At 39.1% G+C, this 26,447-nt stretch overlaps 2 protein-coding genes across 2 annotated transcripts; one reads left to right on the forward strand and one right to left on the reverse strand.

Moving 5' to 3' along the window:
* Positions 1 to 1,961: 1,961 nt before the first annotated feature.
* MDH1B (malate dehydrogenase 1B) lies at positions 1,962 to 13,209 on the reverse strand. Its single transcript, XM_075710415.1, has 10 exons — positions 13,173 to 13,209; positions 12,677 to 12,789; positions 11,572 to 11,706; positions 11,267 to 11,409; positions 10,082 to 10,584; positions 8,855 to 8,996; positions 7,723 to 7,886; positions 6,924 to 7,063; positions 6,119 to 6,203; positions 1,962 to 2,017 (listed from the first exon to the last, which is right to left on the reverse strand). The coding sequence occupies exons 1-10, from the start codon at positions 13,192 to 13,194 to the stop codon at positions 1,962 to 1,964; spliced, it is 1,503 nt and encodes a 500-aa protein (XP_075566530.1). The 5' UTR covers positions 13,195 to 13,209.
* A 107-nt stretch (positions 13,210 to 13,316) lies between these two features.
* Positions 13,317 to 26,165, forward strand: FASTKD2 (FAST kinase domains 2). The gene is made up of 12 exons (XM_075710413.1): positions 13,317 to 13,355; positions 14,139 to 14,930; positions 15,319 to 15,422; positions 16,913 to 17,021; positions 18,557 to 18,680; positions 20,960 to 21,099; positions 21,405 to 21,577; positions 21,969 to 22,132; positions 23,153 to 23,374; positions 24,296 to 24,380; positions 25,468 to 25,582; positions 26,045 to 26,165. The coding sequence occupies exons 2-12, from the start codon at positions 14,247 to 14,249 to the stop codon at positions 26,162 to 26,164; spliced, it is 2,040 nt and encodes a 679-aa protein (XP_075566528.1). The 5' UTR covers positions 13,317 to 13,355; positions 14,139 to 14,246; the 3' UTR covers position 26,165.
* The last annotated feature ends 282 nt before the right edge of the window (positions 26,166 to 26,447 follow it).

A 26,447-nucleotide genomic window follows, 5' to 3' on the forward strand; every position in this document is an offset into this window, starting at 1 on the left:
CCAAAGGCTGCATATATGGCTTTTAGTGTGGGGGGAAAAAGGATATTTGCTAGAATAAATAAAAATCAAATAGTTGGAAACGATCTAAAACTTAAACAATAATTTTGGTATTAAATCTGAAGTTACCAAAACTTTCACTTTATTACATTTTTCCCGTGAGAGTCACTGATCATTTATCATAAACATGACAGAACACTGGCCAATTATGAAGCATAAATATTCAATGATCCATAATTATTGAGTCTACCATAAATGTGCTGATCACCATTTTAATTGGTGAAAGCTGCAACTTTGTGTTTCAGTCTCTAAATAACCTATAAATATTTTAAATGATGGGATATAGATTTGCTTTAATAACTTCTTCATTAAAGACTACGATGACACAGTTTTTATTGAAGTCCTTCTTTGCAAGAAATACCACTGTGTTTCTTTTTCACTATTCTTCTGTTTTCTTCTTTACTAAGGTTCAGAGCTTGGACTCAACCCTGGGTTCTGCAAGACTGCAGTTCTGCCCGACATTTACATAGGCATGTAAATTTGCTTACACAATTACTCCAGAAATGGGTGTAGCAGTATATGCCTCTGCATAGCTTAACAGAAAAGTCAATGTAGGGAAATCAATGAAATCAGAAGATTCTAAGCAATGAATTAAACATAAGTGTTTAATGAAAGCTACATATAGCAACCTAAAAGATAGACTTACAAACACACAGCTTGTCTCATGTTTTCCTCCTTTTTTTCTCTCCACCAAAGGTACATAAAATAAAGCAAGAGGATGAATGTAAATATACACAGGTTAAACTCACTTAAATTAGAACTCATTAGTATTTTCTCACTCAAATAAGCACAGATCCACTGATGTCACTGAGTTACACAGCATGCATAATCTATTAGTACTTGATACTTACTGTAAGACGACAAGCTCTCTATCCAGTACAGTGCAATGCCTAACCTTTAAATTACCCATATGGATAAGCACACTATACTCTTGTACTAGGGTATTCATGGTCCCAAAGTTAAGTATGTGTTTATGGGTTTTACTGAACTGGCTGTCATTGTGCAACATCATAACATCATACCCACGAACCCTCCACCCCAAAAGTAATGAAAGGCATTATTAACATATGTACAATCTACATTTTTATATACAAAACTCCATGGAGAGTCCAGATCTTAACTGCAGTAGGAGTGCTTGGGTGAAATGAACGAGATCTACTTCAGTAGATCTTTAGCACATCTACTTTATAATGCACATCATATGAAAGTAGAAGCAGCATCTGCCTGCCAAAACATCAAACCTGAACTAACTGTGCTCATTGATACACTGTTTCAGTGTGTTGTATTTCAGCTACATGTGCCCTTTATTAATAATTAAAAACACTTCCACAAAGCAAAAAAGAATTGTAAAATTAATTGCAGATGTACAGGAAATAAATTTTTACAGTTATAAACTCTGATCCCATTAACACAAATACCGTTATGAACAGAACAAGAGTAGCCTTATTCTCGAATCCTATTGGAATGTGCAAGAAAAGTAACATGTTTGATTACTTCTAGGTATTTCGTTTGCCTATACAGGTTCTCGGAATATGTACTTTAGCAAATAAAATGCATTTTTAAACATGTTACATAACTAAGTTCAAGTACAGAGAAAGACAAACCACATCAAGTAAGGCAGAAATCTCCCGATAGATCAATTGTCTTGATCACAGAGACCTGCCTTCTTTTGAAATCAGACAACATATGATCAACATTTTAAATATGCATAAAATAAACTACAATTACTTTTGTTTTTTGTGAAGGGTGAAAACATTCTATGTTGTGTTCAAAGGCCAAAATTATCATCTCTTCTTAAATACAATAACAGCGCTTACCTTTCTCTCAGCGACTTACGAAAGGCTCAGAAGTCAGACAACACTGCCAGAGAAGTCCAGTAGTTTTATAGCACTTAGAAGTTGACTTCAAGACACAGTTCTAAAGATTTTGCTTTTAAATGAATGCTGTTCACAACAAGTGCCTGGCAAAGGCCCAGATCAAAGTATCAGGTAATTGTCTAAGCAGTCAAAACAGAGAACACTAATTAATTAGTAATAAATATCCTGAATTATTAAAGATAAAACTTCTTTGATCTTTATTTCAAAGCAATCTTTTCTTACGGTTGGAGTGCAGGATTTCTAAATTGAGGGGCTTTTACTAAGCATCTCCCAGTTGCTGAGAAACAGTGTTGCTATAGAGACTGAAAATGAGATGGAAGCTGGCACAATAACGCAGAAAGCACAGTGTGCTGTAACAGTTGGTGCAACTACACAAAGAGGAAAAACAGCAAGTCCTAGTGGTAACGTCCTAGAATAAGAATTGTTCAGACCAACCAGAAAGCTTACACACTCTTCGATACACCCAAATGCTAGGGTTTATGCAGAATATATATAACGTTTGTAAGACACATACTTTTATCTTAAAGACCTTTTCATAAATTTTTCCACAGTTACGCTAACACCCAGGTAGTAGGATTCATCAATGCTATGAATATCCTGCATACATAGCATTACTCAGTAACTTGTGAGAAAATATGTACCAGAAATTACTTATTACTTATAGAAAAAACAAACTTAGTGATGACTAAGTCTATCTATCACAGTGTTACAACTGTAACCAGCTTTGAATATGTTATCATATTTTAGCTTTCCTATAATTTTTATTCATTCTTCCTCTCCTAAACAAAAGCTAGGAAAAGAAACTTTAGTTTCCATTCTATTACGCTTCCATGAGGAAAGACCTGAATTTCCCTGCAGGCCACTAGGCAAATCTAATTAGAATAATTTAGGATACAAGAGCCATCCAAGACATTTTTTTTGTCTTTCTCCTCCCAACTTCTCAGAAGAAATTCTTTGCCTGTGGTTTTCAGGTAGTGACTCAGAAGTCCAGTAAGCCTGCAGAAACAGTTAATTTTCTTCTCATTATCAGCTGTGCAGTGTTGGTGCTTGAATTGCGGTCTGTTGTAACTACTATCTCCACAGGTAGAATAAAAAAATTCACAGAGTAAAAGACTGCCAAATCATATTCCATATAGAAAAAAACAAATGTAAATACACATTAGAGAAGCTACCTTTTGCTCTTCTGTCTTGGAGAAGGAGCTATGGAACAAACCAGGTAGTTTGTAAAGACTACTGGTAGCATCCTTCCCTGCTATGCTCTCCTGAGACATCTGCCTCCAGATGCTCCTCAGAGACTCAGCCAATTTTCTGTGCATACACTACTAGAAACTAATTCCATGGAGACCACTTTGTCATGAAATGAGTGATTCCTAACCACTTTCTTCAAAACTTTTTACAACACTTACCTCTACAACTCCCATGCGAACTCTTCCATGAAGATACTTGTAACAGTGATATCTCAGTTCCTGTAAATGTTGCCTCTCCCGTATACATTTCACATAAGAAACTACACTCTTCCAACTCCCTTGTGATACCCCAGCTTTCTGAGCTCCTCTTTCTAATACCAGTGAGACACCCCTCCTCCTTCTGTCCACATCAGCTGATAAATAACAAATAAACTCCCCTTGGTTTCTTCAGGAAGAAGTCTGCTCTTGTTCAGGGTTTGAACCTCCACTTGAACAGAAATAATGAATTTATTCCAACTGTATGTATCTGATTCAAAGAACAGGAAACTTTTTATTTTGCTTTAAACACTCACATCTGACAAAAGATTAGCAAGTACAGTAATATTTCATTTAACACAGTCTCCATCTTTTCAGACACCAAAGACATGCAAGTGAAAGTGGTTCCTCAACAATCCTGTTTAGACAAGGATTTAATTAATTGCATGTTTGACTTAAAACGTATGAGTAGTCCCTATGAAACTCATGAAATAAATAAACATGGAGACAAAAATGATCTTGTCACTAAGGAGATGCATGCAGTTAATTTTTTGTGTTAAAAATCAATTTTGCCTGAGAATATACATTCTTACACAAGTACTGTGTTTCATTACATCTGAAACAAGAAGGTGCAGTTATAAAACTGCTACTCTATGTGTGACATTCTTGCTCAAAATTGCCTTAAGATGAACATTTTAGACATTAAAAGATGTTTTTGAAACAGTTTATTGGTCTTTAGAAATAAGTTGTTGGATGTGAATGAAATCCTAGACTCATTAAAGTCAGTAGGAATTTTGCTTTGGTCTCCAGATTAAGAATGTTATATTCACACTGTTTTTGAAATATTTTTCTGCCTACAGATTTCCAGATTTTTTATGAGAAAGATACTGTAAAAGCTATGACAATGTTCAGCCTTTCTTTGTAGTTTGCTCTTTTGAGCAATGGAAACATTGTTTTAGTATGGGAATTTTCAGCATTTTCTCCTCCAGACAACTCTGGCTAAAGTGAGCCAGTAGGCAAGGTCTCCATCTCTGTAAAAAAAGCAAAACCAGTACTTATTTTTGCCAACCTCCTAAAATACTTACACATGCAAAAAGATAAGCAGGGCACTTAGGTAATCCTTGAATAGTATGGCACTTGATACTAATGTCACAAGAGTAGGCCACAACTAAGCAGTTAGCTGCTAGCAGTGGAAAGACCCTCTGCTTAGTGTTTGAAGCAGCCACAAGAAGAATAGGACAGCTCTACAGAAAAGCAGTGCCATACAAGTAGAGAGCAGACAGGGAAGGACACTCCTGTCTAATTGGGAATCTCCTCTCTGGGTCAATCAAGGTTGTGATTAGTGGAATAATTAAAGTCCGCATTTATCAATAAAATCTTATTGTGTCTGTAGTCCTTTCCCAAGAAACAAGCACAGATAACCAAAAGGCTTACGTGCTCACTAAAGGCCCTGAGCATCAAGCTCAAAATAGTTCCCCATTCTTCAGCCTGCCCTTAATACAGAAGAACAGCTCATATTATGGTAAGTGCTGATATAAAAGTACTGAAAAGAATTTGAAGAGAGGGAGAAAGAAAACTAACTACAGAAAAGGCCTGTAGGACCTAAAAGTAGAAAGAAATGGCCAGAATATTGGGAAAGTGCAAGGATTTGGGAACCTGAGAATAGGGAAAAAGTGAGAAAATAACAATAAAACACACTCTAAAGTTCACCTGTTCTTATTTTGATGAATGATTCTTCTTTCCTTTATATAATCTTAAGAGGACAGAGAACTTGAAAAGCAAAATAGGTAGGAAAAGCAGCACAGAAAGACTTGGGAGAAGGTGTAGTTTTTTTATTCTGCATGGGAAAAGTAGATTGTGGATTCAGGGGAGTTTTTCCATGGCAGTATCATGTAGCCTATAGTCTTACCACATGCTCCTAAATATTAGAAAGGGATATTGGAGTTGTTCTGTAGTTTTTTTAGTTGAAATTTCTGATATGCATTTAAAAAAATTAAGTCATGATAAACTTGGTGTGTCATTAACAAAGCAAAATGGCTTAATAATTTATAATGTAGGGATCTCTAAAAGATCTTTCATCTATCGTAATTGGAAGAAGTGGCAGATGTGCCTGCCACTTACTGAGATTTCCTTCTCCATAGTAAGTAGGAATATCTCTTTTTTTAGCCTACTGTCTTTGGGTGTCTCAACCTTTTCTTCTGACTGGCTTATAGACTAAAGATAGTGAATTAACTGTTTGATACTGTAACAAACAGAAAAATGAGAAGTTTGAGTTCCAATTTACAGTATTTTTTTCTTTGTTAGAAATTAAACTCACTTTCTAGATAGCAAAGAATAGTAAAATATAGTAAAGAATAGCTTAAAAAACATATAGTAGGACATATGGTGAAAGTGCTTTTGTAATAATAGTTACTTGGGTTAAAAAGATTTTATACTTACTAATAACCTACAACAAAATGCATCACGCTAAATTTATTATTTATGCTCAGCTTTTATATTCATGATCTGTGAATGACACAATAGAAACTTATCAAAACAAGGTTGCTATCATGCAGGCTTGCCCTTCCTATCACCATGCCCCAGGCGTGGTCAGGATACATAGGACAAGCACTTGTTATTTATGTTCCTTCCTGAAGGATTTTTATATCCTTTTTAAACAAAAGAGACATAAAATAAGAATCCATTACTTACATTCTCACTTAAAACTTGATCTCATCTTTTATGAAAAGAAGAAAAACCCACCTGGATGCAAATATTTTTCACTAGTGTTTTTATCAGCTCCATATGGATGCATTTCTTTTATTTCCTTTAGTGCAACGAGCTTTTCCTGAATGGAAAAAAAAAAAAGCAGTTTAATATCACTCATTCTCGTCATCCACTGTAATTTCTAGCATAAACTTAAAATATGTTGAATTAAAATAATCCTTACATGTTACTAGCGTGACTGAAGATCACAAAATCTGATTGAAGCTAAAATGTAAAGTTTGGGACCGGTCTTTTTCCTATTTTAATATTTATCCAAATTAAATTATTTTTGTCTCAATAAGTGACAAGAAGCTCATGATGCAATTACTGCCCATTGATTTTGTATTTTCTGAAAAATCCCTAATTCTAGTAAAATCTGGCCTTCATTCATGCAGAGTCACAGCCATAAGGATCCCAAAAGATATATCTCCTGGCATAGAACTACTAAGGATACCACACAAGCAAAATCAACATCAGCAGCACAGAACGCAGAAATATTACATTAAAGCTGATATTTCTGTTTTGCACAAAGCCTGAAGAACTTGGTGCAAATTCTACACTTACATAGGTAAACTTATTTTATCATCTCCTTTTTGGGCAACAGAACAATCATCTGTTCATTTCAATATATAAATACTACCTTACACTTATAAATACCTGGTATTTATCATGCATAAGTGTGTGCGTGCAGTTGCAGTTTGTACATCTAACATTGGGAGCAAAGGTCTCAGTATTCAAAGTTGTATCGCAACGTACCCATAGGTGGCAGAATGGGCATACTATTAGATAAAGAAATCATCACCTGAATCAGCTCATGGGCTAAGCGTCCCAGAACTTCTTGGGTCGTTTCATTAATTTCTAATTCTGTCATGACTTCCCAGTTACCATTCTGGAACCTCACTGGCATAGAGAAGACAATCCCTTCAGGAACGCAAAATTGACCTGAAGGAGAGGGGAAAAAATGACCCAAACGTATTATTTGATTTCTGATTAAAAACCACATCCTCACCAGTGTCAAGATTAAGTCCTACAGACTTGCATAAGTCTGCAACTGTAAGATCTTAGTATAAACGGAGACTGTGTTTTTCAGTGTACAGTTCACATACTAAAGAGTTCCCCTTTTACTGTAGCTTTGTATTTTAGTTACATGTACATGTAACAATCTTACATCTTAAAAGGGGGAAAAAATAATTTTTTATTTCATACAAGGGTTGAATGGCTGTTGTGAAACGTTCCATTTGTTGGTCCACATAACTACACAGTAAGAACATGCTTTTGTAGCTTAGGCTCTAAGAATTATAAAGAGTCCTTGCGCAAAACACATACACCAGAAAAGCATTTAAACTAAAAGACTAAGAGACAATCTGCAACAAGACAATATTAACCTAAGAGATGCTTGTAAGAAGTGAGTATCATATCACAAGCTCTAGAGAGCAAAATTACTTCGATTTGGAGGTTCTTATGCTGAAACAAACTCAGCCTCCCATTATATCATGATTTGTTTTACAAGTTTTTATTAAATTAAAAATCTTGATTAAAAAATAACATTATACATACTGGGGAAAGCTACAAGAGAATATGTGAAGCAAAAAGAGATTTACCTTTAGTAAGTATTCCCACAGATACGATCTCCCCAGGGGGAGAGCCATGATACCAGTATCTCAGTACAGTGGCTACCGCATGAGCAGGTAACATTCCTACACAATGACAGACCCGGGAACTCAGTGAACTCTGTGCAGATACAAATTCTGAATGGATCCATTTGCTACCAACAAAAAAAGAGAAAAAAAAAAAAGGAAGAAAAAACTAAGATGACTGCAGGAAGAGTAATTTTCTAGAGGAAAAAGAACTAAACCTGCAGGAAGAAAATAGTTGAAACTTACTCAAACTTAACTGCTGAAGGCAAAGCACTTAAAGACAGGAAAAATAGGGTCTAACAAAAAGTGTCTCAAACGGTAACAACAAGCACTACTTATCTATGAAAAGTAGGTCATTTACGCAAGTCATAACCCCTTATCATTGTTATTATTTATATGTATTACTGTCTTATGTAAGAACACAGCCATGAACCATAATCCCCCTGTGCTAGGCACAGTACAAGTATAGAACAAAAGAAATGCCCACTGTCCAGTAAATGCTAGGTTTAGACCGGGGTGGGGAGCTCCATACAGCCAGGCCTGAGTGCATGTCACATCTGCGGCTCTCTCACCCCACCCGTCCTTTCTCTGCTACTTCTCTTTCCACAACAAGCTATCTAGCTGCCTTTTTACATATGTTAACAAATAAATTGTCTATTTTGGGAAACTGACAACATTAGTGCTATCAGGCTGTATGTTCCAGGGAATTCAGGTACGTCAAGATGCAGGTGTATGTTTAGTATTATTTCAAAGTTTATTCATGCATATTAGACATCTCAGTCACTATCTGGACTTTCATTACTTCTTATAGGCTGCTCATGATATGATAGAAAAGAAACACACTTAATACGTAGGAAAATCTAGTTATAAACAAAGTTGGTAGGAGAGTCAGGACTATGTATAGCACCAGGAACTACTCAACTTCTTTTGCAGACTGAGTACTTCAACTTGAGTTTTCCCTTATGTACAGTGCTACTCACTAAAGACAAATCTTGAAAACAAAAACCTTTCTTGATGTTTATTACACAGGTCAGACAAACATGGATTAAAAGCAGTTATTTAGTTTTACTTAAAAAAACCCAAATCTGCACTGTACCTATCATAAATCATATTCAACAAAGGACGTGGAAAATTAGCTGGGCCCCAAATAGCAGAGTCATATCCATAAAGTTTTGCATGTGACAAATCGATGTAGTTATAGCCAGTAATATTGCCCCAAACAATAATGTCTTTAACTCCTGTAACAGAGAAAAATACACAGATTAATGAAGAGACAGACAAATACTTTCACAATGTAGGCTGGACTAGATGACCTTCAGAAGTCCCTTTCAAGATGAATTATTCTTCAATTCAGTGTCCTGCCTTGATAGCAGAAATGATTTGATCTGAAAAATGCAACAAGGTTCTCCATAACTTAATGAAACCTCATCACAAGCTGAAAAAGGAACTTTAATTTATATCATGTTATTGTACATAATAGACAAAACCTAGTAAACACTTAGCTGTTAAAAACTGAAACAAATCATATTGCAAACATACAGCAATGTTCCTTTTAAAATGCTGTACATGCAAATATAGAATGCCTAACAGTAAAAAATCATTAAAAAAAAAAAAATCTTCCTGCTTTGGTGCAAAAGGAATTTCTCAAATAACCTGCTGATAGGTTATTCAGCCTATTAACTTACTTTTCTATTTTATTAGGCTCCAAAATATCTAGACTTGTCATTGATGACCAGTTCCTACCCCTGCAACATTGAAAGAATCCTGATGCCAAGCAGGCTGTTGGGAGCACACCTTTGCTATGCAGTGCAGAACCATGCAAATATAACCAAGCTATAACAATTGACCTGAGAAAGCAAGTTAATTAACCCAGAAATACTACAACACAGTTCTACTATAGTCTCATTATCTGCACAGCAGTACGTTGTCAAGTTTATTCACAGCTATTTTGTGTGTCTCCAAAACAACAACGCACTGCAGAGTGCAAATGCAATCTTGAAGTCCTACTTCCTGATCTGCAACACAGCTCAGTCCTCCTTAGTGTATTTCCAGCATGAAGTACACAGCAGAACGGCAGGGCTGCATTCGAGAGTTAGCAAAAGAATTGACATTCATGGGATCAGGCACAGATCCAGAGAGCACAGAGAATGGTAGCACCTGCTAGTCACACCCTGGTATTCTGTACAGCCATGCAATTCAGTGGGTGCACTGCTGTGCCTGCATTTCTGCACGCACATCAACAGTGTTCTGCAGTGAAATATGTACTCTCAAAGGTGTCCATCCACTGAATTCCCCAAATGCTACCAGAACACACAATATTCACCTGCTGCATTCATATTCAGCTTCCTGGCCAGCATGGCTTTAGCTGCAGTTTCCCAGGGTGTCGCAACAGCAATGACATTTTCGGGCTTAATGGACTGGCCATATGTCATAATCATCATCGCTTTAAGGTTTACAAAGGTTTTTCCCGATGAAATTACTCTGACACCACTCTTGGCATTCTTCTCAATCAGGGGAGCATACACTTGACAGATCTCACTGACTTCTCTGATGTAGTTCTCAAGGGATTGGACTTCACGGTTTAAGAGGACATCATCAAGAACAATGATAATATCGGCTTGAATAAAAGCCTCATCTATTTCAGTGTGCTCTGAAATACTGTGGAGGAGGGGCAATGCCATGTCTTCAGCTTCCATTACAATACCACAAAGAACATCCTTAAACTGGTCAGTGTCAAGCAAATGGATACTGATTTCTGTGGTCATCCCAAACACTTCTCCACTGGCCAACAGAGGGATCAGCTGATAACAGATTGAAGCTGATGCACTGATAAGAGAAGGATATAGAAAAATTACAGTTAACCACTAACCACTGCATGTTTGGAAGTATTATATAAATAAACACAGATATCTTTCTTTTGTATTTGGCAATGTTTAAATAGACCATTAGCTCGGATCCTTTATTGCTCTTTCTGTCATTTTAACAGGTCAAAAATTAAAACAGTTGGGTCCTCCTTTCATTTGAAGGTTTTTCCATCCTATACATTTCAGGAGATACTGTCACTTAAAAATTGGTGTATTTAAAGAACCACAGTTTTTTTGAAGTGCTCTGTTAGGACTACCACAAATACAGATATTTCTAAAACCAGAACTGCAAGAGACTCTTTAGGTATTTAGATATTTCCAAAACCACCTAATGCAAGATAGTTGTGCTACAAAATTCCTAGCTTATTTTGTAAATACTTGCTTTTCCCCAAGGTGGTCTGGGGTCTTAATGTTGCCTGTTCACATCCCTCACTTAAAACTGGTGCAAAATGTAACAAAAGCAGAAATAATTTCTAAATTATATACTGAATGCTTATAGTGAGGGGCGCAGAACTTAATTCAAATCAGCAAACTACAGGGATTCGTGTATAACTTCAGATGGTTACACCTGTTATATGCAATAGGAAAAAATGCAATTCTTCTGAGGCTGAGTGAAACTTCATAGATATTCTTTTCACTCTCACCTGGTGATCCAGATCTGCAAAGGCTTGATAAGACTTTTAATCTCTTCCTCCTCTTTTTCAATTTCAATATGCGCCTTCAGGTTCTCCTCAGCAATGTCTAACATTTCCTCACTCAGCATCACTGAGGTGATGCCATAATAGCGCTAAGAACAAAAAGGGTGATCTCTAATCAAATGACAACCCAAACACGGCAAGGTAGCATTAGAAAGGATAGCTATATTTTACATTTGTAGGAGGAATAAAGAACAACAATGTTATAAGAAAATGTAAAATATAGGTTTACAGTATTAAAGGCAGCTCATTACCTGAGCATATTCCAGAAAATCATTAACTCCTCCCAGAAGCAGACCCTTGCTTCCACGGTCCAACAGTTCTCTCCAAATGATAGGAGACCGTCTGTGTTCCCATCCGTTCATTTCACAAATGTCATGAAGCCACTGCTAATGTAAACATCCGTGCCAAAAAGTTTTAATACTTTTTCAGATTTGATAACAGTTAAATGTTACAGCTATAAACATTCTTATTATTTCCTCTCAATACATAATTACAAGGTGCTTCACAACTTACGTACCAGTCTGTGCAAAATGGGGGAATAACACAGAGCAAGGCATGGTGATACACTGTGATAGCTCAGTAAAAGAGCAACGGGTCTTACTTCTGCCTGATTTTACTGCTATAATTTTGCTCAATTATCTTAGCGGTACTAAAGATAGCAATGTTGCGAAGCAGTGAGTAATCTGAAGATCCCTATTTAGCTGCAGAAGGTAAGTAAGCTGCAGAGGTTAATTGCTATTCACTTAACTGTTTGAGTTACTTGGCTGAGGTGTCAAGCAAAAGATAAGAGTTAATAAACATCATAGTACTGTCTATCTCATGAAGTAATACTGCAATTTTTCCAGTTCCTTAGAGGAACTACAGTGTAGACATGGCAACACGTCTACAGCGAAAGTACTCAGAAAGGCCCATCCACATTGTAAACAAATACGTGAGACTCAATTTCATACTTCCATTGTAATTCAAAGCCCTTGAAGGCCAGAAACGTTCTTGACAAGTAACAACTCTGAAGGCATATGCAATCACAGTTTGCAAAACATTTACAGGCTAAGCAGCCATTTATACATAATAAAAAACCAATAGACTTGAACTTCTTACTGACAAAACACAGCTTTAGGCTGGCCCTCATTTTGTGCCCATCTTCTGTGTAAGACTCACGAGAACGCCAGTCTCTTACAACATTCAAGCCCTTCCTCTGGCTGGCTCTCATAGCCCAGGCTGCTTCTGTAGCACCTCTACCCACATACCAAAACGCTAATACAGGACAAGAGGAGACAGAATAGAGAGAGATAAGCACGTTCCTTGCTTTGTAGAGCACTGGGGCGTCTACCGATGACTTGCCTTACAATCCCTTACCTCCCATTTGTCAGGGTGCTGAGCGATCTTGTGAACCCTGAAGTCTGGCAAGTTAGCCTGAAGATAGTCAGCCAGGAGTTCAGCTTTGGCATAGTCAGGGCAGTTTGCCTTACCTGTGAACACAGCGACAACACCGCAAATGGAAGATTTTGTGACATTGACCTATAAGGGCTTAACAGCCCAAACGTTTTTTTTTTTTCATTATTCCAATTCAAAGAGAGGCTTCTGTAACCAGCATCCCGTGAGGTCCCAGAAAGTAACAGGACAAGCAGATGAGCCAGCAAAGAAAGGATAATTTCGGAGGTGAAACAGTCTCCTCAGCCAGCATTTAAGGGGCTGAGGAGGCCACCCCGGCGGGGAACAACGGCAGAGAGAGGCAGAAGCCTCACCGACGGCGGCATGCGGAGGGGAGAAGGCTGACTCGGGACAGCCGGGGCAGGGTGCCGTACGGACACCGCCCTCGGGGAGACGAAAGGAGCGAGGAGCGGCGCCTCACCCGCCAGCACCAGCTTGGCCATGCGCGCGCCACCCTCCAACGCTCGCTGCGGCGTTGCCGTTGCGCAGCAACGCGCCGCGCGCCGCGGCGGTTTGTCCCTCGGCCCGCGCCGTCGCTCTCGCGAGGCCTGCCGAGAGCGCGCGGAGCTGGAGGCCCGGGTGTCATGGCGCCGCCGCGTGCGAGGTAACAGCTACCGGGCGGCGGGGGTCCGGTGCGCGACCCGCCCGCCCCTTCCCGGCGCGGCTGAGGCGGGAAGCGGGCGCCCCGGCCCCGGCCCCGGCCCCGGCCCGGCGGGATTCCCCGCCGTTGCGCCCGGCTGTTCCGAGCCGTTGCGGAGCCGCCGAAAGGCCTCTGTCCCCTTGGCGCCGGGCCGCGGGCCTACGCCACTGGTACCGTACCCGCCCCCGGGCGGCGTTCGTTCCCAGTGCCTGCAGAAAGCGAGCCCGAAACCGAGAGGTTTTGCCCCGCCCGCTGCCCCCGGCCCTGGGAGCGTGCCGCGGGGGTGCCGCCGGCGGCGGGCAGGCGGCTGGCCCGTGGGGCGGCGGCAGGGAGGCTGGGGCAGGCCGCTGGCGGGGGCAGGCTGTTTGCGGCGGCAGCCGGGCAGGGTTCCGTTAACCGGGGCTGAAGGTTGGCACTGAGCCACCAGAGCCCTGTCAGGAGACGCGACTGCTTGGAGAAACGTCGGCTGGGAAAAGGCTCTCCCTCCCGGCATAGTTTTTGGTGAAAACAGGAAAAAGAGGTTGACACCCAGGATGAGTTAGCTTGGTGTTGACATGCTTGGTTAAAACATAGGAGACCCAATAAAAGGCCCTCTGCAAATCATTATCCAGGGATCTTTTTTCAAATCCTCCCTCACGCCCCCCCCCCCCCCCCCCCCCAAAGATGTGCATAGAGTTGGCAATTGAAACTTCAGAATTTTAAAGTCTGGAAACTAATCCGTAATTTTCAATTGTTTTGAAATTACAGATAAGTAATCTTACACGGTTTCTCCAGGACTGTTTCCACTGGTAGAAGTTCATCGGATCCCTTACTTTGAGTTGGCATTTGAAATCTATTTATGAGACATTAGCAAAAATGAATAATAAAATAAGTTATTTGTTAAATACTGTTAGACGCATACGTAGGTGCAATTCTGTGCTCACTCCCAAATCTTCAGCCACAACAAGAAAACACATTTTATGGATTGGCAGATACAGGGATCCCCTGGAAAATGTGAACTTCAGGAAATTATTTTTAAATATTTGTCCTTCTCTGCATGGATCATCTCTTCGACTTCTTTCTCAAAAGACAGATGTTTTTAGCATAGGTGCTGAAATACAACCAGAGAAGAGTACAGAGGCTTTAGTGAGTGAGCAGGCTCCCCAAAACTCCTTGGAACTTGAAAAGTTGGATGATTCTGGGAACTTCAAAGTGAAGCGTGTAATGGATCATAGTGAACCATTCTTTAACAGTCTCCAGAAATGTACCTGTCCTTCCGATGTACTCGACTTGGCTTCAGAGTCTGCGGTTTCCATTAAGCACTTCACAAACTGTTTAACTACAGTATGGAGGCTCTTCAAAAACCTGTCCGAAGACCAGCAGCGTTACGAGAAGCAGCTGATCTTTGAGCACCCAGCTTTTGTCAAGCTTTGTCAGCAGCTGCTGCGGGACTCCAGAAGGATGACGCGGGGTGACCTGGTGTTCAGTCTGCATGCCATGGTGAACCTAGGTGTTCCTCAGAACACTCTCCTAGTCCAGACTTTGGTGAGAGTGTGCCAAGTAAGTATCAAAATCCCTCTTCTAAGGCTGGGCCGAAACCTCAGGGATAATTCTGGGAGGCTATGCAACATCAGAGAGAGTTGGGTTACATCCCTGGTTTAGTCTGATGTTCCATGGAATCATGGCTCCCATAGTTAATTTGTGCACACTTCTGCCTGATTTCAGACAGCTTTAACAGAGAGGCGAAGTCTCAAAAATCATTACCCTTTTCAAATCAACTAAATTTGACTGATCTGAGACCTTGTAGGTCACTGCAGAATTAAAGCTTATGAATTGACTGCTGGGGGGAAAGAGAAGATGGCAGGTACAGATTAGTAGTCATCAGTTTTTCTTTTCTGAAACTTTTACTGGTCTGAAGTAATCTGACATTGTGAAAACTCTTTAACAGGAGAAGCTCAATCAACTTGATAACCGATGTATCTCGGTTTTGGCAACTACTTTAGCAGGGCTGGATAAAGACAAGAATGTGAGCGCTCTTCAAGCTGGATTACAGTGAGAAAAATATCTTTCACATGTTCTTCATATTTAAATGTTGTTTGAATATATGTCTTCCAGAAATCAGGGAGGGAACATCTGCACATAAAAGACATACTGTGGTTTTAGGACTTAAATGATCACATGAGATAACAGCTGTACAAGACAGTGATTTTTGGCACTGTCTTTGCAGTTTCAGCAGAAAGGCTTCCCATGGCATAGGGTGCTAGACGGCTTTGCAGGGAATTCATATTCTGACTGCAGCTCCACCACTTTTTTTTGTGATGTTCATCAAGTCACATCGTGTATCTATGCCTCTGTTTTACCCATGTGTAGAAAGGCTGTAACGGAACTAGCTTACTTTGTGAAGTATTTTGATTTGTCATGATGAAAAATGCTGTTTAAACAGCCAGGGAATATTTTCTTTTAATTTAGTAAGTAAAAATTAAGATGAAGACAAGTTCAGACTTTATCTGTGTATCCAGCAAGGCCTTCTGTGTAGTGCTTTAGCAGAATAACTTCTTTGGCTGTAGTGATTTTTTTCTAGGTCAATAAGATGTATGTGGGTAAACAATCTGCTCACTCCCATGAGATTGTTTTTACTGAGGCTGTCACAAAACTTGCCATGGATTAAGGTCCTGCTTTGAGAAGGTGGATGTGTTAGTGATGTGCAAAAAATGGGTTCTCCTGGAAGCTCAGGTACACAGTTCTTGTAAGTTGGTAGACAGCAGGAGATCCGTCTACAGCTCTTCCTCTGTCTTGATGTCTGGAGCTCTTGCCCATTTGCAGGAAGCCACATCTGCAGGGATGACTTTCAGAGCAGTGCACTGCCTTAGAAAGTGACACTTAATATTTTTGTAGCTGTGCAGGTATATTTAAGGGTGATTCAGACATAACAATTACAATACCTCCCTCTGAGCCAGAAAAGGAGGTGCTGGGAATGCAGAACTCCTTCATCTTGTGCTTATGATTCCTCTCTGTTGTGATATCCCCTTCTGTTCCTGCAGCCCACAGCAATTCTTGTTTGATTTTTTCCTTCACTTGCACCAAGTTGTTGTCAGTGTCCATTCCGAAGTTTCCTAGCTGTTTCAGAACTTCCCTGCACATGGATGATTCTATGATAAAAATGTGCAATTTTGTTTTTCTGCAGAAGAGTGTTAATTCCTTGAGGATTAACAGCACTCACGTCTGCACAGTCACATGTGCAGTCTGGTCAGGTGCTCCTGCTGTTAATGTATCAGCACTAACACTCATCTATCACTACAACATTAAGAAAGTGTATGCAATTATTTCCAATTGCAAAATATCTGTGCTGCAGCTGCATCGTATAGAGTTATGCCAGCCTTGCAAAAAAGGAGGTGGGAGAGGAGCAGGGAATTACAGCTTTAACTTGGGAGTACATCAGTGAGGGAGAATGGAGGTACCTACCTGTTTCTGCTGGAATGAGGAAAGCTCTATTAAACAGTTACTCTCTCTAGCTCAAGGCCTTGTGTGTGTTTCTTCATCAGATTACTCGTGGAGCAGCGCATTCCAAGTATCAGAGACATCTTTGTACTGCAAAACCTGATGAAATGCATGGGAAAAGATGCTCCAGTCTTTCTGAAAAAGAAATTAGAGGTAAATTTAGTTGGAGGCTCATTTTTGCTTCCGCAAAGCCTGTGTTCTTGCATTGTTTATAAATTGTGTATGGTTCTTTCCGCACACTCAAAGAGAAAATATAATAGAAAGCTTAAATGCATCTGCTATATGAATCATAGTCCAGCTGTATCTGCAGGAGGAACTTAAATCTGGAGGGTGGGAATATCCCACCATGAAAGCGGGCAGAAAGCAATGGAGATGGTACAAAAGGAACTGAGGCAGTAAAATAGCAGTGCACTCACCTCTTGTTTGGGTTGGCCACATGGTATTTCGTAGAAGCACTTGCAGGCTGTTCCCTGATTCCCTTGCCCAGCCTGCAGCTGGAAGATGAGAAGACAGAAAACTAGTCTGTGATGGGGCTGTGTCCAATAATGATACGGGGCTAGAGGACCAATGGGAGTGAGATGCCAGGAGAACTCACCTGGCTCATGGCCTTACCTTTGTGTATGTGAAAGGTCCCCTGGGAAATACAGTGGTTGGGAGCAGGCTGTAGGTTTTATGGCAGGGCGTACTGGGTTTCGTCCCCTGATTTAAAGACACTTACTGAAACCTTTCGAACAGGGTCTGCTAGTGTTTTCATCACATAGCTGAAGGGGTCTGAGGTCAGAGTTTGTAATAGCATTCATGAGCAAGTGAGGGAAGATACCGCTGATGGGAAACTGGGCAACAACAGAGCAGTGCAGGGGGCTCATGCAGTGTGTTAGACATCAGTCAGTCGTAAAACCTTGGACAAGGTACCACATTTTACAAGATAGTGAGAAACTGGCTGAAGATGTGGTGGAATATGGAACTGAGAGGAAAGTAACATTTCTACTAGTTAACTGAAGGGAGATCTTCATTTTCTGAGCCTACAGGTTGCTATTTTTATACTGTGTAATTTCTACTGTAGATGCATTTTGTATTTAACCTTTGATATGCATGCAGTAAGAATCCTGTATTTTAATAGCCAATATACTTACTTTGTAGTCTCATTTTTACTGTCACTTATAGCAATCTAATTACTGCTTCAATAAATGAAGTCTCTTCTGTGGCATCAGAGCTGATCTTCTGTGCCTCAGTCCACATTTGTAGCTGGGTGTTTGTAACACCACTTGTTGTGCTATTGGACCATTTTGAAGGCTTACAGCTTTCACGTGCATCCAGAATAGGAACTGGCGTACTATTAAATAAGTCAACTGTGCCAATTATATTTCTGCTACTTTTTAAAGAGTTGGTAGAAGACACATATTCACCGTATTTGGAAATTAGCTTTACTGAGACTTCTTTCTTTTAAAAAAATCATATAAAGGCAAATTGCTGGGAACTTGCGTAGTCACACGGCTCTAGAACACTTGATCTACTATAAGAGTGTATTAAGAAATTGAGAGTAGTTACTTTATGTTTTTGCTGCTTGTTGCTCCTTTTTCTTTCATATAAGTCTGAACAGGCTAAGGAATTGGGAAAGTTTTGGTGAAAATGCCTTCACCAGAAAGCAGTGAAGAATGAAGGATTTAATAAACTCTAATTCACTTTAGATGGCAGTTTTGAAAGAGATAGACCATCTGACTTTCCCGAATGCTCTGCGTGTGTTTTCGGCTCTTGTTGCGATGAATTATTGTTCCATTCCAATCCTGAATGCCTGCAGTAAAAAGATCCAGGGTAAGAAAAAAAAATGTTTATTAAATTTCCCTTCCTTATACTAAATTCTTCCTAATTATTGTCTCATCTCCCTTTTCTGATTTCCTTTAAAACTCAGGAAACATCTTTGTTTCACAGGATATTATAGTAATGTGGAGCTGTTTGACAAGCAGCAAGACAGAAAATTACTGATTGATAATGAAAGCAAATAGCTCTTGTTGTCTCTGCCCTTCTTAACATTTACCTGAATTACATATTTTTCTTTGCATTTTTCTGTATGCAGAATTTAGGAAAACAATTCTAGCAAGAAAAAAATAGATTTTTAGATAAACTTTTAAAACAAATCTGAATTGGAAGTGGACATCTTACAGGATGGATTGGTGGCTTAGTGCGATTAATTGATAAACTAAAGGGAACATAGTGTTTCCCTCATTAACTGGACTTATTTATTGAATGCTGCTTAATAACTGACTTCATGCTGCAGCCCAGAAAAAAAAAATAAATGAAAGCTAATGCTTTCACCTCTCTCCATACCTTTACAACACATTTCTGAAGTATATATGGTCAGCATGTATTAGTTCACACTTAAAATACATTCGAATTTGTGTCTAAAAAAAATTAAGGTAGCAAAATAGCATTCTTAACATCAGTGAACCAGGAGTGTTTGGGCTGCTTGTACAGCCTTTCTTTGTCCTGGTTGTTCATATGTGTTAGGACATGGCCTTTAATTACATATACTGGCTTCTCTCATAGGATTTTCACCACACTCAGTGCACATGCTAGATGGCACAGACAGAGCGAGCAGTTACTCAGTGCTTTTTTCTGCATTTTTTTTAGTGCATGTTCTCAGGACTTAGATGCTGCACATTGTGCAAATGATGCTCTGGGGACAAAGTGATTAATTTCTGGACAGAAATGACCCCTATCAGAGTCTGGAGATGGAATAGGAAAAGGAGGGAGGGGCACGCTTTGGGGCCCATGGGACAAAGGAATACTCCAGCAGGTTTTCCAGGTCCTGTGCTGTTGCTGGGGCTCTCAAGAAAGTAGCCCGCTCTTCAATATCTGGGGACCTGATCAGAATTGTAATAACTGTGTACTTTATAGGTGCTTATTAATTTTTGCAGCAGTAAGGGAGTGACCCAGTGGTGATACTCAGTTTCTAATTATGCAGAAGAGAGAGATTAAGGTCAAAGTGTCCAGTAATACGAGATTCCGTTAGCCTGTTTTCTTTAAGAATACCTAGCATTACGAATCACTTTATTTGATGCATGGCTCTCATTGGCTTCAGTCATAGTTGTCAGCACTCAGTACTTCAAGAAATGAGGTAACAGTGTTTCATGCTGAGCCTGGAAAATCACTGAACACAACTCAGAGGAGTTAAATTCAGTTATTTTCCTGTTATCCTCTTGAGTCCTCTGGCAGAGGAAAAGATAAAGTCAAGTTTTGATGGGTGCTGATCCTACTACTGTAACTATGCTCTTTCCTCTTGCAGTCACTGTCTTTTATGACATGTATGCCCCTCATTGCAGCAAACAGAGTGGAGTGTTCAAGAGAGAGCATTGTTCTTCAGTACTTAATCTTTTTCATCTCAGGAGTAGGTCCATCTGTGTGGCAAATGAAGCAGCAGTCCTGTGCAGAAGTCTGTTGTCATCTGGCACTCAATCTGTGTCATCACACTCATATGCCAGGAGGTTACGTTATGGTTCCATGTTTTCCAGTTTGGCATACGCTAATGCTTTAGTGCTTGACAGCCTTTAGTGCTTTTTAGACATAGATTCGTATTTGTGGTTTCTCGCCGTTTTGTAAAACCAAATGGGAAAAAAATGTAAATTTTGTCATGTGCTAATATCTGATTAATCAGCAGCTTTAGATCCACCTCTTTGTTACTCCCTCAGCTGACATGGTGAAGTGGACAGCCCAAAGGCTCAATCAGTACTAGAGGGGCTAGCCTGAGGGTTTCCAGGCTGAGTGCAGGGAGGTGCTGAAAATCAAGAATCCTGGAACAGAAGATGTTCTGGGAACACAGTCTTCTTGCTTCTTTTGTTAATTTGTACCCTTTTGCTGATTTATCCCTTCTAGCTTGATCCTGACTCAGTTTGGTTTCTTCTACCTCTCAGTTTCTTCAGGTGTTTTAGCTCAGTTGACTTTGCCTAGCTAGTCTCGGTCTGTTCCACTGTTCCTTATCTGATTCCCCCCTACCCCCCGCCCTCCATCCCTTAGCCAAACTGTTCCCACAATGTCTCCAACCTAGAGCTCCCATTGCATTGTATCATTTGTCCTTTTTTGCTCTTCTGTTACAGAGAACGTCCATGATGCTCCATTTCGGCAGTTAATTCTCATTCTGGAAGCTTGTTACAGTCTCCAGTACCGTAATGTAAAACTGTTTTCAGCATTAGCAGACTATGTTCATTCTACTGCCTGCCTTTGGGACAAAAGACAGGTGAGTTTGAGACCAAATAATTTATAGTGGTACTAGTAGAAGTTCTGGTGCTTTCTATCTTACCTTTCTTCATGTCTGTGTTTGATCTTTGGAGAACAGATTTTTTAGGAATACCGATCTGATGAAGTTGATACAGTTACATTTTTAAAATGCTCTTCTATTTATTGATGAATAAAGAAATAAGAAATAAAAGGGGAGTTAGGGTTTGAAAAATTTGCTTTCATTAAAAATGCCTTTTATGAAATCAACAGGTAGGATCCACTTTACTGGCTTTCTTGACCTTATGAAACTATCTTTTCTTTTAGATTATCCTTTTTCTTTCTGCCTTCGAGACACTTGGCTTTCAGCCTAGTGAGCTGATGGGTATTTTTGCTGAGAAGGTGACAGAAGACCCTGAATTCCTCAACTTGAAAAACCTTTTGATTGTTCTCCGAGTGTATTCACGACTCAACTATGTTCCCAGAGGCCAAAAGCATCTGTAGGTTTTCACTTAGAATGCCTGATAATACACTATATAGTCATTATAGAGTAATACATGGCAACTAGTGTTTTATTTCAGTTGTGAAAGAGTTCATAATCCTGTTTTATTAATCTGTAAGGTACATTTGCTGTGTCTTTTCACATTTTTTCTACATAGGAATTTTTCTCTGTAATTGAAAATAGAGACCTTATTCTAGACTGACCAGGCTACTAAATCTGTTGATAGGTAGCTGTATCCTGAAAGAAGAATCAAAAGCTAATGTTAGATTACACAACACATGATTATACAAGATAATAAGGGTTTCTAACTTGTATTTTTGTTTGAAATCTGTATTTTATAAATAGCCTCATTTGTGTATTTAGATACTTTTCTTCTGCTTTTGGAATAGGTTTTTTGAGACTCTTCATAGCTGCTTGAATAAGTACCTCCCTCAGATTTCCAACATGGAACTGCTCAGGGCAGTGTATTTGCTTTGCGTCTTAGGATATCTTCCTCATCGTGCACTTGATGAGCTGCTGCAAAAGGACAGCAGGAATGAACTTCTAGTGTCAGGTCAGGCCTTACTTTGTCACATTCTTGTTTTAAAAGGGATAGTCTGCCTCCGTACATAATTTGTTGTAATTGTGTTAAAAGTTTAGAAATTAAAGAATGCAAACATGATTAATATTAAATTTGAAGTCCTCAAGACAAAGCTAACGTAGTGATGGTGATCTAAGTGATCTGTTTCTGTGCTAGGGCATCAGGCTTACTGTCATGGGCCCCATGGTGGCAACAGTTTAATAGCAGGTGTGCACATGGAGAGAGGTGAATATGAGATTTGTGGAAATGGTAGAAATGGGTAAGAGCCAGGGGTTCTATCTTTGACAGATATTCAGGCATTTTTAAAAACACAGGAAGTCTTAACCTTTGTAAACCAACTTTAGTACCTGGAATCACGAGTAAAAGGTTTTTTTGACTCCTCTGAGTTATAATGAGAAACTTGGAATGGTTTGTAGTGGAATTTGGTTTCCACATTACAATTCTCTACAGCCAGTAGAGTAGTTCAGCAGAATAGAAATTCAGTGTAGAGTAAAACACTCTGTTGCTGTTGAGCCTGCTGTGACTGAACCTGAAAGCTGTAAAGCTGTAACTGCTTAGAGTTTGCGCAGCTTAGTACTCTTAGAGTACAGTTTCAAAATTATGGCCAAGTCTGATACCCCTTTTTTGTTTTATAAATAGCTTTGTGGTTGTCTGGATTTTAGAAATGGTTTTTATGCATGCTCTCTCATTCCATGTTCTCCTTAAGTCTCCTGTAATAACTGATGGCATGCAGAGAGCTGTGTACAGTAGACAGAAAAGACTGGATAAATGGGCAGGTCCCAGCTGTAGACTTTAATATTATAATTAGTGAATTGATGGTGTATATTTAACAATATATTGAAGATACTCAATAATATTCAGTGAGAAGAAAACTGGGTTTTGATTCCTATTTGAAATTCATTTGCTCTGCTAGAACAGACTATAAATGGTAATAAAACGAAAAATTCTGTGAGATGATACATTGGATGTAATATTTTTTGTATCCTTTTTCAGATGATCTTTACAAAGAACAAAAGGAAATGATGCTTCGCTGTGTGAAAGCATGTATGGAACTTGATAGCCCTTCCTTCACGAAGCCTGCATTTGAGCTGACTGAGAGTGTCTCCTCATTAGTGTCTCTAAATCTCAGAAAGGCTCGGGAGGCACTGATAGAACTTCTGGGAGATGAGAACATGTTTCGGCAAAATGTTCAGTTGCCATATAAATATCATATTGGTATGAAGCCAAATTACTGTCATATTCTTTTTAATGTAGATTTATAATTCCCAAAATAATAAGGTGGTAACAAATTTGCGTAGGGTGCAAGTGATTAAAAGTGTAACACTTTGAAGACACAATCTTCTAACAAATGATATCCTTGATTGGTGGATCTACTTTCTAGGATGCTTTGGTTAGAGTATTTAAGTCAATGTACTAAAACTTTACGATTGCTTTTATTTAAAAAACTGCTTTGGACTCTTTGTTAAGCATTGGCAAGCAGATGTGAATTGTACATAAATCCAATATGGCCAACTGTTTTAGAGAGTTGACATGTTACTACTAAATCACATTAGAAACAAAGCCAAGCAGTAACCTTCTTCTGTTCTCTGACTTACTTCTTCTCTGAAGCTCTGGCTAAGGTTTGGGTTCTACTTTCATTTATGAAATGGGATATGACCACCTTTGACAGGTGATCATAACATTTGGTTTCTTTTATATTTTGATAGTCCTTATTATTTTGTCAGCCACCCAGCTTACCAGTTTTTCTGTGTTTGTAATAATTTTCTTCCTAAATATTTCTAATGAGGAATCGGATTACAGGAAAATCGGAGTAGGTATGACAGACTGCGATCAAGACTAGTTTCTTTAAACTATGATTTCACTCCCACAAAGTTATATCTACAGTTTCCAAAAACGAATGTTTTTTTTTCTGGAGATGTGCAAGCTATAGCTGTTTATATTGGTAGCAGGGAGGGAAAAGCCATCAGTAATATGTAAATTATTAGAAAATGGCAATTAGAAACAGAGCAGTGACAGTGTCTGTTAACTTTTTCAAATGAGCTGTTCATTTGAAAACAGTTTGAACAATTAATGTTCAAATGAGAGCATCAATTGTAACCTCTTGCAGTGTTAAATGTTTTGTCATTTTGTTTTCAGATTTTGAAATCAGAATGGATTCAGACAGAAAGAAAGTGCTCCCAAAAGCTGCAACAGATGATCATGCTGACTCAAATGTTCAAAGGTGTCTTTTTTGACTGCATATTTTTTTAGCAGGCTAGTTTTATTTATGTGTATTCCATCCAGTTAATTCTGTGGTTCATTGATTTGCAGAAGTGAAGTAGATAACTTACTTGTTATTTGTGCTCACTGAAATATACAAAAATTGCCATGCCAGTTCAGAGCAACAACTCATCCAGCTTACTACCTTCTTCTAACAGAAGCCAAAACTTAACATTTCAGCGAAAGAGGCAGGAAACATCACAGTAATCTGATACTCTTGTAATGGATACAGGTTTTGAAGTATGACTGAACTCCCTTCCAAAAAATTGCTACATTATGGTTTTAAAATTCCAAGTATTTGTGTGTCCAATTAAACATTCGGTTATTCTCTTAAGTCTTTAAAATGTGGATATCTCAATGGTATGTTATGGCAATTAATTCAGCTGCTGAAATAGAATTTGAATAAAAAGGATCATCATATCCACATTTTAGGTGATTGATTTAATCTTCTGTAGAAGAATGACGTCTCAGTAACTGAAGTGGGACATATATCATTTAAGTAATGCTTAAGTAGAATTGGGTAGTACTTAACATTTGTGTGCTGGATCACTGCACAGCAGTGTATTTTGTATAGTTTGCTTTTTGGGAAAAGGAGAGCTAGTGAATTGTATAACAGAAACTCACTGTCAGGCTTCCAAGGCATTCAGCTTTCATCACCCTTCCAAGTAGGTTTTTATGGCAGGAAGTAACTGATTCTGAATATTAGCAAAGGATCAAAGTAAATGCAGAAGCTGTCAAAACACTGTAGAATTTTGAATGATTATTTCCTTCTCATTGTGGGAGAAGTGGAGATCTAAGGACGTAATTCTGCTATAGGTATTTGGGTAGATGCTGGTACTTGTGTGAAGCTCATGGAAGAAGAGAGGGTCTAAATTACTTAAATCTGGAGAAGGAAAAGGATAATGAAATTTGTGCAGTCCTGGTATTTTTGCCTACCAGAAAGACAGCTATATATTCTGCAGTGTAAAGGGACATCATTGAATCATTGTCTTAAAAATGCTTGTTCTGCATTTGTACAATGGAGTCTCCCCTACTCTTCTTGGTTGTAGATTGGCCTTTCTCTTTGTTCCTTTGTCTGCCTTCTGTGTGGGTACAATGCACCCCCAAGGGAAGCTGGCAATGAAGATCCGGCATCTAAATAAACTGGGCTATCATGTGATTCTGGTAAGAAGAGTCCTCTTATTCCCTCTGTTTCGGTCCTGTTATCAGCACAGTGATGGGTATGTTTGTTTGGTAGGACAGGCCTTGTAGGGAATGGTGAGCCTCTCCAGAGTGGTAATTGTATATCATCTCTACTTAGAAGGTAGCGGTGGTGTCACTAGGGAGAAAGGACAGAGAAACTCTAAAAGACAAGCTACCGCTTGTCATTATTATCATACTATTAGTAAAATAAATATAGTCTAAGTTCAGAATAAATCGAGCCACTGAATTGCTTTGTACCTAAAAAACCTATGTGACTTTGACTTATTTTCCTGATTTTTATAGAATGAATGATTCAAGTCAACTTGTTTTCAAAATACAGTGACTCCCTATGGCCTTCCTGTCACTGAGCACTTGGTTTGTGGGACAGGGTAGTTTGCTAAAGACAATAGAACTAATGTACCCTTTCTGTTTCCTTTCTTCCAGGTCCTGAACAAGAAGTTTCAGGAGATGACCAATGAAGATGCAGTTGAGTTTTTGAAAGGAAAAATTTATTCAGAAAATGCTTTCCGTTTTTCTGAAGTGACTGTGCAGGATAATAATTAAAATAAACTAACAATTTTGGGTCTCCTGATCTCTCTTTCTCCTGTGTAATTAATGTAAGGTTTTAACGGAAGAGACAAGCAATTTCACACACAACTGCCTACTCCAAAGTTATACAGATTGAGAAAAGTCTGTAAAGTGAACAGTCTGCTGGTAGTGGGGGTTTTCGTTTGTTAAGCGGGAGTATGTTTTCTTTAGTGGAAGGAACTACTTAGTTAATCCAAAAAGTGTCCTGACATCTATTGCTGTTGAAATGTCTTAATTTTATCTTCACGTTGCTTCCCCT

Source organism: Pelecanus crispus, chromosome 5 (genome assembly GCF_030463565.1).
Source record: "Pelecanus crispus isolate bPelCri1 chromosome 5, bPelCri1.pri, whole genome shotgun sequence".
NCBI lineage: Eukaryota > Metazoa > Chordata > Aves > Pelecaniformes > Pelecanidae > Pelecanus > Pelecanus crispus.